At 40.7% G+C, this 13,293-nt stretch overlaps 1 protein-coding gene across 2 annotated transcripts in view; it reads left to right on the forward strand.

Annotated features, from left to right (window-relative positions):
* Map3k3 (mitogen-activated protein kinase kinase kinase 3) overlaps positions 1-13,293 on the forward strand; it is a 67,645-nt gene that overhangs the window by 26,314 nt on the left and 28,038 nt on the right. For both annotated transcript variants that reach the window (XM_021212155.2, XM_029545924.1), the window contains exons 3-5: positions 1,274-1,314; positions 4,803-4,902; positions 7,836-7,949. In XM_021212155.2, the coding sequence (XP_021067814.1) occupies positions 1,274-1,314; positions 4,803-4,902; positions 7,836-7,949 (255 nt within the window). The remainder of the gene's footprint in view (positions 1-1,273; positions 1,315-4,802; positions 4,903-7,835; positions 7,950-13,293) is intronic.

Below are 13,293 nucleotides of genomic sequence, written 5' to 3' on the forward strand. Positions count from 1 at the left end.
CTGGGATTAAAGGCGTGCACCACCACTGCCTAGCAATAAAACATAAATCTTAAAAGAGTGGGTTTTGTTGTCTCTGAATTAAATTGTTGTAACACATTAGAATGTAAAGACTATAACACATTATTAGAAAATAATGGTCTTTAGCCCTAAGGGGGGGGGGTGTGGACATGGGTTCCACCCCTGAGAAGTTGTTTGCATCTGATACCTGTTGGCAAAGTGAAATCAATTTCTTTCTGTTGGAGTGCCATTAGGAATATCTACCTCACTCCAGGGCAGGCCCTATGCCCAGGAGTAGTTGTCTAACACAAAATGAACTCTTGTTTGTTTTAATTTTTAGTTTTGTGTTTTTGTTGATGTCTTAATGTTCTAATGCCATGAAGAGACATCATATGTAACCAGGGCAACTCTTACAGAGAAGCAATTGCTGGGTGGTGGTAGCACATGCTTTTCCCAGCACTTGGAAGGTAGAGGAAGACAGGTCTCTGAGTTCAAGATAATCTTGGTCTACAATCGAGTTTTCGGATAGCAAGGGCTACACAGAAAAACCCTGCCTCGAAAAATAAAAACAAAACAAAACATTTTTAGAAATGAAGAAAGCATTTAATTGGTTTGCTTACAGTTTCAGAGGGTTAGTCCATGATCATCAATAGTGGAAAGCAGACAATCGTACTAGAGCAGTAGCTGAGAGTTATATCCTCATCCTTAGGCAGAAGTCAGAGACAGACAGATACACAGACACACAGACAGACACCAGAGGGGGAGAGGGAGAGGAAGAGAGAGAGAGAAAGATACTGGCCCTGACATGGCCATTTGAAACCTCACTCACCCCCCACCCCAAGTGACAGACCTCCTTCAACAAGGCCATACCCCCTAACCATCCCTAAAGACTTCTATTAACTAGTATTTGAACATATGAGTCTGTGGGAGCTATTTTGGTTTAAACCACCATAGTGGTTTCTGTTTGTTTTTGAAAGAGTGAGAAAAAAACAAAAGGTTGGTTGGGTGGGGGAGGTTCTGGGAGGAATTGGAGGAGGGGAAAACATGATCAGAATATTTCATATGAAAATGTTTTGAAGGAAAAAAGAGGGGAAAATTAAAGCAGAATTTTCAAGTTTGAAGGAAAGAATAAGTAGTCTTTCTGAGTGGAGAATCTGGAACAGGAGCCATTAGGTGTTTTATTAATGGTAATGTTTGCCCAATGCCTAAAGGGCTATTCATGACTTATGGGAAACTTCAGAGAACTCGCTAACCTATTTGTTACTCCTTTTGGCAGAGTGACGTCAGAATCAAGTTTGAACACAATGGGGAGAGACGGTAAGCTGCCTTCAGTGTTAATGTATGCTGAAGTCCTGGGAAAGCACTGAGCTCAGAAAACTACCTTTAGTAATAAGACTTCCTTTCTCTTTTTAATTCACGTTTCTTGTTAATGTTTTAGTTATAATTATTTTGCAAAATGCCAAGGTAGAAATTCTCAGTAAGAAAAATGTGATTCTACTTAATTCTCTGCTCATCAAGGAGCATTTAGGGCCCTGTGTTGTTGGTGTGGCCTCTGCTCACCTATACTTGCTCTCAGGGTCATCACACGCCCTGCTGCTCCTTCCCGTACCTCCTCTCCTTCCCTTTGTGTGTTTCCTTAGTTTCTTGTCTGCTACTGTAATAAAACACCATGATGGAGGCTGTTATAAAAGTTTCAGAAGATTCGAGTCCGTGACAGGGAAGCAAAGGCATGGTTAGAGCAGTCACTAAGAGCTCACATCGTGACTCAAGTAGGAGGTGGAGAGAGTAACTGGAAATGGTGGGAGACTTTTAAACCTCAAAGCCCTCCCTCTGTGGCACAGCTCCTCCAACAAGGCCACACTTCCTAATTTCCCCCCATACAATTCTACCAGTGGGGATCCAGTATTCAAACATGAGCCTGTAGGGGGCATTCTCATTTGGACCACCACAGAGGCATAAACAGCTTTCCACAAGGTCACAGAGTCCTGCTGTAGGTGCCCAGTACCTCTACTCCTTTTCTTTTCTTTATTCTGAGTTTTCTGCAGCTGATGCATTTCAACCCACTTGGAAATCAGCTCCAAAGGAGATGGATAGTGGCTGTTCTCCTTCAAAATGACCCATTCTCAGAGAAATGTACAAGGTTGGAAGAGCTTCCTAGTGAAAGTACTGTGGAAATGTAATTCTGCAGAGCCCGGGTCCTGCTGCTGCTGTGAGGTCTAGGGCTATTCTAAACCTAGAGGAGGGAAGAGCAGAGCTGTTCCCAGTTGTATATCCTGTGTCCCAACCGTAGCAAGGAAGTTAAGCTGCCACTTCATCCTTGGTACTTTTTAGTTTCTGGCCTGACAGTTTTTGAGGAATGAAGAAACTTAGAGCACCAGAGGCTTTTCAGAAGTAGATATGGAATCAAAAGCTCAATTGTGTTGGAGCTTAATTATGCAGTTATGGTCTCCTGAATTCCCTGTTCCCAAAGTGATATGCAGTTTCAGTGAGTAGACTTAAACTGTGAAAGTGTATGTGTTTGATTTCACAGAAGCTGCCAGAGAGAAACCACAAGTATTTAAGGTAGTCAGGCAGGAATGGCTTTCTGAAGCCTGAGCTGCAGAATGTTGCTATCAAGGTTTTGAAAATCTACCTTTTTTTTTTTTTTTTGCCCACCAAGTTGTTTTCAAGAACCATGGGATTTTGCAGTTTGTGTGCTATATGTAGAACTGAGGGCTTGAGAGAGCTAGCAGTGCCAAAAGAGCCAGACTTGAGCTGTTCTGTACCAGATCTCTCTAGTCTCATGTATTTCATTCTTTAGGATTTTGTAAAGAGGGTCACTGTAGACTTTCCTTAGTGTTAATATCTTTTCTTGTTTTAAATCTCGTATGTGTCCCTGTTTGCCTGCATGTATATCTGTGCATTACCTGTGTGCCAGGTACCTGAGAAGGCCAGAGGAGAGCACTGAATCCCCTGGAGCTGGAACTGGGATGTTAGCTGCTATGTGGGTGCTGGGAGAGACAAACTAGGGCTTCTGGAAGAGCAGCAGTGCTCTTAACTATGGAATCGTCTCTTATAAATGAAGGCCTGTGTCGATTTGGAATTTACAGAAAAAGTGAAAGAAGCAGTGACTTGTCCATTTGTCCAGGCACTCACACTAATGAAGTTCCAGTTTAGTAGTGGAGGACCTTGACTATCCTGTAAGAGGGCAGAGAGGATGACTGGTTCCCTCCGAAAAACTTAGTAGTAAGACACAATCCAGCATTTCCTCAGTCTGTTAGTCAGGTCAATGGCCGCGGCTTGGCTCTTCTTAGCTCTGAAAAGCCACAGTTTCTGATCATAACCAGACTTTGAAGCAGTTTAGGGTGACTGACTGTCTCACAGCCAGACTTGATGCAGAAAAACTTACCTCTGAGCTTGGTGCTTCCCAAAGCTGGGGTGGACATTCCCTTATACTGAGGCTCGAGAGATAGTCTTTTTCTTTTTGATTTTTTCCCTTCAATTCTTTCTTTTTTTCAAGGGAATGGAAATTGGCATAATTTTTCACAGTATAACTCAGGCAGACATTGAACCAACTTTGTATCCCAGGCCAACCTAGGACTGGGATCCTCCTGCCTCAGCCTTCTCCCCAAACTCCCCAAGACAGGGTTTCTCTGTGTAGCCTTGCTTGTCCTAGAACTAACTCTGTAGACCAGGCTGGCCTCAAACTAACAGATCTACCTGTCTCTGCCTCCCAAGTGCTGGGATTGAAGGAATACGCCATCACTATGCAGCTTTTTAAAAAAATTTTTTATTTGATTTTCTTTGGTGTTTTGCCTACATGTGTGTCTGTGAGGGTGTCAGAACCCCTGGAACTGGACCTAAAGACAGTTGTGAGGTTTCTTGTGCTCTTAACCACTGAGCCAACACATGCGCCACCAATCCCAACTTTAATTTTTTAAATTAAATTATATTTTGTTTTATTTTATTTGTTTGGGTGTTTTGCCTACATGTGTGCCTGTATACTACTATGTGCCTGGTGCATTAGAAATCAAACCTGGTTCCACTGGAAAAGTAGGTAGTACCCTTAAGTACAGAGCCGTCTCTCTAACCCCCATACCTTCTAATTTTTTTAAATTTAATTTATTTTTATCAATCCCAGCCTTTATTGTTTTTTTTTTTGACTTTTATGGCTTAATTTCATTGATGATTTATTTTGTCATTAGAAGGTTTATGGTTTTGAGACAGGGTCAAACTGAACTTTTATATTTCACCATTCAGTCCTGTCTGGCCTCTGTAGACCAGGCTGCTGCTACTGACTTCCAAGTGCTGGGATTAAAGGGATGTACCACCATTTTGGGCAAGAATTTAATTTTTTTTTTTTGTCAAGGCAACTACCCTATCACTTAGCTTTATTTCCAGTCCAAGAGGACAAATTTGACAGCAAAATTATTTTCTGTGGTTATTTCTGTGAATATGCATGCTACCATAGACTTGTGTATTTGAACGTTTGATTTCTGATTGGGCTGTTTGGGAAGACTTAGGAGGTACAGGCTGGAGGAGGTGTGTCACTGGGAATGGGCTTGGGGTTTCCAAAGCCCATGCCAGGCCCAGTGTCCGTCTGCTGCTTATGGATGAGGTACACTGTTCCAGTACCACGTCTGTCTGTTCACACACCACCATGATGGTCTTAGACTCATCCTCTGAAACTGTTAGCAAGCCCCTAACTAAATGTTTTCTTTTCTAAGTTGCTTGGCTATGGTGTCTCTTCACAGCAGTAGTACAGTAACTAAGATAGTTTCTAAAATTTAAATATATAGTTAACCAACATTCTTATTCCCTTTTAGAATTATAGCATTCAGCCGGCCTGTGAGATACGAAGATGTGGAGCACAAGGTGACAACAGTCTTTGGGCAGCCTCTTGATTTGCATTATATGAATAATGAGGTAAGAGAGATGGGTGGGGAAGGGCCAAGAAGGACAGCCATGTGCATTTTCTTATATTTTACCTGAAAATTTGTTAGTCTGTTTCTTTAATACCATCTGAGAGTTTTCTGTTTCTGGAGCCTCTTATTAATTGCAAAAATTTGGGATTTTTATTTACCATATGAGAGATTATTTAGCTACTTTCACCATCCTTATTCAGTAACAAATAGATCAGATATTCCATGGTGGGATAAGATATAGATAGTACCAGAGCCAAGGCTTTTTTTTATTTGTTTGTTTCTTTATATTTTTGGAATAGATTTTTGCTGATGTTGTTTTCCTCAGCACAGCCTTAACAAAAGTGGAAATTTTAGCAGAGGATGGGACGGTGTAAGGAACTAAGGGATAGATCATTTACTACGGTCATAAATTCTTTTAGAGTTTAATTCTGATTGTAGCTTGTTTCAAAAGTTAGCATCTAAGCCAGGCGTGGTGGCACATACCCTTAATCCCAGCACTTGGGAGGCAGAGACAGGCAAATCTCTGAGTTTGAGGTCAGCCTGGTCTACAGTGAGTTCCAGGACAGAGAAACCCCTGCCTCAAAAAAAAAAAAAACCCCAAACAACAACAACAACAACAAAAACCCAAGTTATTATCTAATACATTGATTAACTATTTCATGCCTTTCTTCAACGGTCCTTACTTATTTCTGTTCCATAGTTTATCTAGGAAGAAATTTTTTTGAAGATGACTTTATTTTTCCAGCTCTTAAGAAAGGCTACGATTGCTTTAGGCTAGTGGTTTTTATTACTCTGAAAGGCAATGTATTTATGTTTATGTAACAGAAAACATGTATGTTAAAGGGAATGTGTTGGGGACAATGGATGTGAGTCTTCCATCCAAGTGCTTCACCACTGAACCACGTCTTTAACCTCTTACTGTGTAGTTTTATATTTGATAACAAATTAGAAAATGTCTCTACAGTTTAGTCCCTAAATTGGTGGTTGCTGAGATGTGTGTGTATATGTGTTATAGGTATTTATTTATTTATTTAGACAGTCTCAATATGAAGCCCAGGTTATCTTTGAACTCTTGATCTTCCTGTTTCAGACACCTCTGTGCTGGGATTATAGGTATGTACTCACACCTGGTCTTAGTTGCTGAAGGTCTTATTTTTTTTTTTTTTATACAAGGTCCTTCTAAGTAGCCCACTCTGACCTTACAATTATGGTCTTTTTGCTTTTGCCTCTCAAGCACTGGCATTACAAGTGGCATGTGCCGTCAAACCACCCAGTGATCTTTAACTTTTTTAAATAAATTTTTTAAATGTGGCAAACTTGGTAAGTAAATCACTAACTTATAATTTATAAAAATAAAGATGCATCTCCGTGGCAGTAGCACAGCTAAATCAGACAAGTGAAAATCTTTTTATTGTTGTTGCTGTTTTATTGGGACAAAGTCTCTATCTGTAGCCCAGGCTGACCATGGCACATCATATTGCCAAGACAGACTGGCCTCAAACGTGTGTAATTCTCATACTTCAGCCTTCTTAGTGGTGGTGTAACAGGTGTGTGCCACTGTCTCTGGCCTAAGACTAAAGCTTTAAAAATTGAACTGAGGGTCTGGAAACGTGGCTCAGGGGTTCAGAGCGCTTGTTACTTATGCAGGGGATGCAGATTTGGTTCCTAGCACCACATGGTAACTCACAACTCTCCATGTTTCTAGTTTCAGGAGATCTGACACCTTCTGATCTCTATAAGCACAAGGCACACACATGGTACACCTACATTTATGCAGGCAAAACATGCATATTTATTTAAAAACTAAGTATATTCTTTTAAAAAAATAAAGAATTTAATCAAGGGGCTATAGAGTGACTCAGCAGATAAGAGAACTTGCTTTTGAAGAGGACTCAGGTTTGGTTCCCAGCACCCATATCAAGCAGCTCATATGACCTAAAACTCCATTTCTCAAGGATACAATGTACTCTCTGGTCTCTACAGACACCTGCATGAATGTGGTACACATATACATACACTCAGGACCACACATAAAATAAACTTTTTTTTTTTCCCAAGACAGGTTTTCTCTGTATAGCCCTGGCTGTCCTGGAACTCACTCTGTAGACCAGGCTGGACTCGAACTCAGAAATCTGCCTGCCTCTGCCTCCTGAGTGCTGGGATTAAAGGTGTGCCCCACCACACCCAGCTATAAAATAAACTTTTAAAACAAAGAGGTTTGGCATGGTAGTGCATGACTTTAATCCCAGCACTCAGAAGGCAGTCAGAAAGCTCTCTGAGTTCAAGGCCAACCTGGTTTACAAAGTAAAGTTTCAAGACAGCCAAGACTGCATATACCCTGTCTCAAAAAAAACAAAACAAAACAAAACAAAAACCCAAGACATGCATACATATAACACACATATTATGATTCCATTTATATTAAAAGTTTAGAAAATAGAAATCTATAGAGATAGAAAATACACTGCTGGCTGCCTGGCATTGGTAGTGGGAATGGGGGACAAACTATAAATGGGCATAAGACATACATCTTTGTAGTGATGGCTCTGTTTTAAGATTGAGTAGGCTGGAGCGATGGCTCAATGGTTAAGAGCACTGACTGCTTTTCCAAAGGTCCTGAGTAATCCCAGAAACCACATGATGGCTCACAACCATCTGTACAGCTACAGTGTACTTATATACATAATATAAATAAATAGATCTTTAAAAAAAAAAAGATTGAGAAGGACTGATAGATAGATAACTCTAAATCTCTTTAGGAATTACTTCACATTAAGAGGAAACAAAACCTTATAATTTCCGCTAGATCTCTTAAAACCCCAATGAAGCCAGTGAGATTGTTTCTCTCTAAACATATTTTAGCTTTTGTTTTGCAAACTAAAGCATTGAAATGGATTTGTATTTGGTATGATTTTCTGTGTCCTGTTGTTGTAGCTCTCCATCCTGTTGAAAAACCAAGATGATCTCGATAAAGCAATTGACATTTTGGATAGAAGCTCAAGTATGAAAAGCCTTAGGATACTACTGTTATCCCAAGACAGAAACCATGTAAGTAGCCCTGTCATGGCCCAGCAGCTGAAGACAGGGTTTACATTTCTCCATTTTGCCTTGCTTATGTGATAGAATATTGTGTTTCTTAGCCAAAGTACAAGTATAACATTCAGTCCAGCCCCATCAGGGACCAGCACGTTTTCTACGTTTGATTTCATTGGAAGCCAGATTGTTAGGGTTAGTTACAACAAAGATTATTTGACTAACAGTATTGGGGGGTGGGGGAATATTTTATGATAAAGGAGAAAACATTTTACACACACACACACACACACACACACACACACACACACACAGTCCTTCTATTAGACTTTTGACCTTAATAAGAGATATTTATGTAGCATAGAAGTTACCAAAAGCTGTCAGGGATTTGAGACTCATGCTTTTTGAAACCAACTTCCTCAACTCCAAGGCCTTGCCTTGCCTTGCCTTGGAGACACATTATGAGAAATATACTTTTACTTCTGTTCACTGGGGAAAAAATGGCTGTAGAGTATGGCAGCTTAAAGTGGCTCTTTTACCAAATGTCTGGGAATTATCTCTTACATAATTTCCTGTACTGAATGGTCCTTCTGGATCTACATTCTGTAGTTGCATTCTGTGTGTACATTGTATGCTTGCAATCTTGACCTGTCTGCCATTACTGTAGATGCATGTTCCTGAAGGTTTCTTGGCACTCTTCCCTTTTCTTAAACTTGAAGACAGTGAACCAAGGACAGTTAGTATGGTTATATGAGATGAGATCTGTGGACATAGAATACCACAGTAGTTTAGGTAGACTAGCCCTTATGCTGCCATTTTATTTTACTTTATTTTGTGTTTTTTGAAATAGAGGGAGGGACAGACAGACAGATGGACAGACCAAAACTGGGCCTAGCATGGGCTTTTTAAACCTCAACATCCATACCTAGTGACACATTTTCTCTACAAAGGCCACACCTCCTAATCTTTTTAATTCTTTTTTTTTTTTTTTTTAAAGATTTATTTATTATATGTAAGTACACTGTAGCTGTCTTCAGACACTCCAGAAGAGGGAGTCAGATCTTATTAAGGATGGTTGTGAGCCACCATGTGGTTGCTGGGATTTGAACTCTGCACCTTTGGAAGAGCAGTAGGGTGCTCTTACCCACTGAGCCATCTCACCAGCCCCTCTTTTTAATTCTTAACCAGTTCCACTTCTTGGTGACTAAGCTATGAGCCTGTGGAGGCTGTTTTAATTCAGTTATGTTATTTCTTCAGTTTGGATGTGGTTTTCATACTAGTTCATATTTTGGTTAGTAATTGTCTTCTTGTTGCAATTTGTAAATTATATCACAAAATACTATAAACTCTCCAAGAACAGGAGCTGTATCATTGTTTTGAGACACTATCCCATCCTTTCTCTGAATAATACACAAAGAGTGTTTTGAAACTCTGTCTTAGGATTTCTAATTCTGCAATAAAACCATGTGTCCAAAACACAAGGTGGGGAGGAATGGATTGGCTTACACTTCCATTTCACTGTTCATCATCAAAGGAAGTCAAGTTAGGAACTCAAACAGGGCAGGAACCTGGAGGCAGGAGCTGATGCAGAGTCCATGGATGAATGCTGCTTACTGGCTTGCTTCCCACGGCTTGCCCAGGACCACCAGTCCAAGGATAGCACCACTCACAATAAATGACACCCTCTCCCATTAATCACGAGTTACAAAAATGCCTTATGGGGCCCGGCAATAGTAGCTCATGACTAATCCCAGCACTGGGGAGGTAGATGGATCTCTGAGAATTCAAGGCTACCCCCCTGGTCTACAAAGGGAGTCTGGGACAGCAAGGGCTCTGTTATGCAGAGAAACCCTGTCTTGAAACACCTAAATTAAAGGGGGGTGGATGCCTTACAGCTGAATCTTATGGAGACATTTCCTTAGTTGAGGTTCCCTCCATTCAGATAACTCTTGTGATGACATAAGACCAGCCAGCACACACTGTTAGCAGAAGTTGATCATTTTAACAAACCTGAGAACTATCACCTCTGACTGATTGTGATGCCTGTACTCCTCTGATCCCCTGAGGAGAAGTTAAAGACAGCTAGTAGTTATTTACATCCATATCCCAGTTACCAAAAGGTGCATAAGGTGACAGATATAGCTGTGGTACAGAATTATTGAAAGATGACTGACCATTGGAGCTCTGACACTCAGTGGTCTTAATAGGACAAATGCTACATAAATGTCTCAGGTCCTATAATTTAAAGCAGTGATTCTCAACCTGTGGGTCACAACCCTTTTAGGAGTCAAACAACTCTTTCACCATGGTCACCTAAGACCACTGGAAAGCACAGATGTTTACATTATGATTCATAATAGTAGCAATGAAAATAATTTTGTGGTTGGAGGGGTCACCACAACATGAGGAACTGTATTAAAGGGTCAAAACATTAGGAAAGCTGAGAACCACTGATTTAAAGTTACACATTAAAAAAGCAAAGCAGTTGTACATAGTCCTCACCCTAATACATTAATTGGTTTATTTCTGCACATACCTCTTGAGTTTCTAACTTATGTGTACATACTTTATATAAATGTTTTCAGTGCTATTTCTGCAAGTCTTTTAAGTTATGCTTTTACTTAATATTGTCATGAACATTGTGCTGGTGTTTATTCTTCATAATTATAATTTACAATAACACATAATTTCCTTGACAAGATATACCACAATTACATAAATTTTTTTGGTGATTTACTGTTGGCAGATTTAAGCTGCTTTTATTTTTAGTATTAATGCTTACATTTAACAATAACAGTGGAGGTTAGATGTGGTGGGGAATGCCTTTAACCACAACACTTGGGAGGCAGAGAAGCAGGCAGATTTTTGTGACTTTGGGGGCCACCAGCAGTGAGACCCTTACTCAGAAGCAGCAGCAGCAGTAACAATAATAATAATAATAATAATAATAATAATAATAATAATAGAAGAAGAAGAAGAAGAAGAAATAAAGATGGGGTGACAAGTCTCTCAGTGGATAAAGGCTCTTGCTACTAAGCCTAACAACCTGAGTTCTATTCTGAGGGCCCACGTGGTGGAAAGAAAAGCAACTCCCGAAAGTTGTCTTCATATACATGCTATGGCATATATGTACTTTCACATATACACATACACACAGACTAAAAAAGGTCAGCCAGGGCAACATAATGAGACTCTGCCTCTAATAGATAGATAGATTTAAAGAAATAAAAATAGAGGACAATGAGATGACTCTGGAAGTAAAGGCACTTAATTGCCAACCTTCATGACCTGAGTTTGGTCTCTGGAGCCTACGTGGTGGAAGGCAAGAACTGACTCTCATAAGATCTCCTCTGAGCTCTATGCATGTACACACAGAAGTAAGTAAATACATAAATAAATAATATGGCCGGGCAGTGGTGGCACATGCCTTTAATCCAAGCACTTGAGAGGCAGAAGCAGGCGGATTTCTGAGTTCGAGGCCAGCCTGGGCTAAACAGAGAAACCCTGTCTCGACCCTACCTCCCACAGGAAAAAAAAAAAAAAAAAAAGGTGATTTTTTTTTTTTTTCTTTTGGTTTTTTCGAGACAGGGTTTTTCTGTATAGCCCTGGCTGTCCTGGAACTCACTTTGTAGACCAGGCTGGCCTCGAACTCAGAAATCCGCCTGCCTCTGCCTCTGCCTCCCGAGTGCTGGGATTAAAGGCGTGTGCTACCACGGCTGGCTAAAAAAGTGATTTTTAAGTAAGTAATTGTTTTAAAAGGTGGAGACCAAGGAAATACACCCATCATTAATCCATGTCATCTACATGTATGCACATGAAATATCAGTTTTGTCCTTTTGATTTCTAATTTTTCATTAACCATGTATTTAGTTTTTAATTTGAAAAGTGAAATAAAGCTGGGGTTGGTGGTATACACCTCTAATCACAGCACTCGGGGGACAGAAGAAGCAAGAGTATCTCTCTGGTAGCTCAGGGTTAGCCTGGTCTACATAGTGAGTTCCAGAACAAGTAGAGCTATATAGTAGAGAGACCCTGTCTCAAGAAGAAAGAGAGAAAAGAAAAGTTAAATATAGAATATAAAGCAGAGAGACTGGAGTTTGTAGCCAGTTCAGTGGTAGAATGCTTGCCTAATAAGTGCAAAGCCCTGGTCCTGGATTTAACACGCATCCACGGAAACATGAACACCTATAAAGTATAAGCCCATACTTTTTAGTTGTTATGTTCAGTCAATGTAAAGCTACTCTGCCAAGTTGCTGTATTTCCAGAATTACTGTGCATTACTGGTTACCAGTGTGCTGCTAGTTCATAGACTGGAACCAGAGATCACACTGAAGTGCACTGCTCCAGCGTGCTCTATCTTTGGTCTTCGATTCCTGCCACTGATAAATGTTGACCCTTTTATTTCTCTTCTGTGGATCACCATTTTCTGCAGTTGCCCCATCCAGCCTTTGTTACTTTGTATTTATATAATTGTTTGTTTGTTTGTTTGTTTTAAAGCAGTCTCTAGCCCTAGCTTATTTTGAACTCACCATGTAGCTAAGGATGACCTTGTTCTTCTTGATCCTCCTTCCTCTACCCCCAGAGTGCTCGAGTTACAGGTATGCATCACCATGACTAGCTTTACTCAGTGCTGGGGATTGAGCCCACTGTGTATTAGTGTTTTGCCTGCACTACATGTGTGCCTGATGTTGGTAGAAGCCAGAAAAGGGTGTTAGATCCCCTGGAGTTGGAGTTATATACAGTTGTGAGCTGTCTGTCATATTGGTGCTGGGAATCAAACCTGAGCCCTCTGGGAGAGCAGCTAGTGCTTTTCTGAACTCTCCAGCCCCTCCTACCCCCAGTTTCTAGATTTTAAAACTGAAGGTTAGAGGGACTGGTGAGATGGGTCAGAGGGTAAGAGCACTGACTGTTCTTCCAAAGGTCCTGAGTTCAAATCCCAGCAACCACATGGTGGCTCACAACTACCCATAATTAGATCTGACGCCCTCTTCTGGTGTGTCTGAAGACAACTACAATGTACTTATGTATAGTAATAAATAAATCTTTGGGCCGGAGCAAGCAGGGACTGAGTGAGCAGGGCTGACCAGAATGAGCAGGTTGACTGGGTCCTAAATTCAGTTCCCAACAGCCACATGAAGGCTTACAACCATCTGCACAGCTACAATGTACTCATATACATAAAATAAATAAACTTAAAAAAAAAAAAAAAGCCGGGCAGTGGTGGCACACACCTTTAATAAGCACTTGGGAGGCAGAGGCAGGCGGATTTCTGAGTTCGAGGCCAGCCTGGTCTACAAAGTGAGTTCCAGGACGACAAAGTGAGTTCCAGGACAGCCAGGGCTACACAGCGAAACCCTGT

Source organism: Mus pahari, chromosome 14 (genome assembly GCF_900095145.1).
Source record: "Mus pahari chromosome 14, PAHARI_EIJ_v1.1, whole genome shotgun sequence".
Classification (NCBI taxonomy): domain Eukaryota; kingdom Metazoa; phylum Chordata; class Mammalia; order Rodentia; family Muridae; genus Mus; species Mus pahari.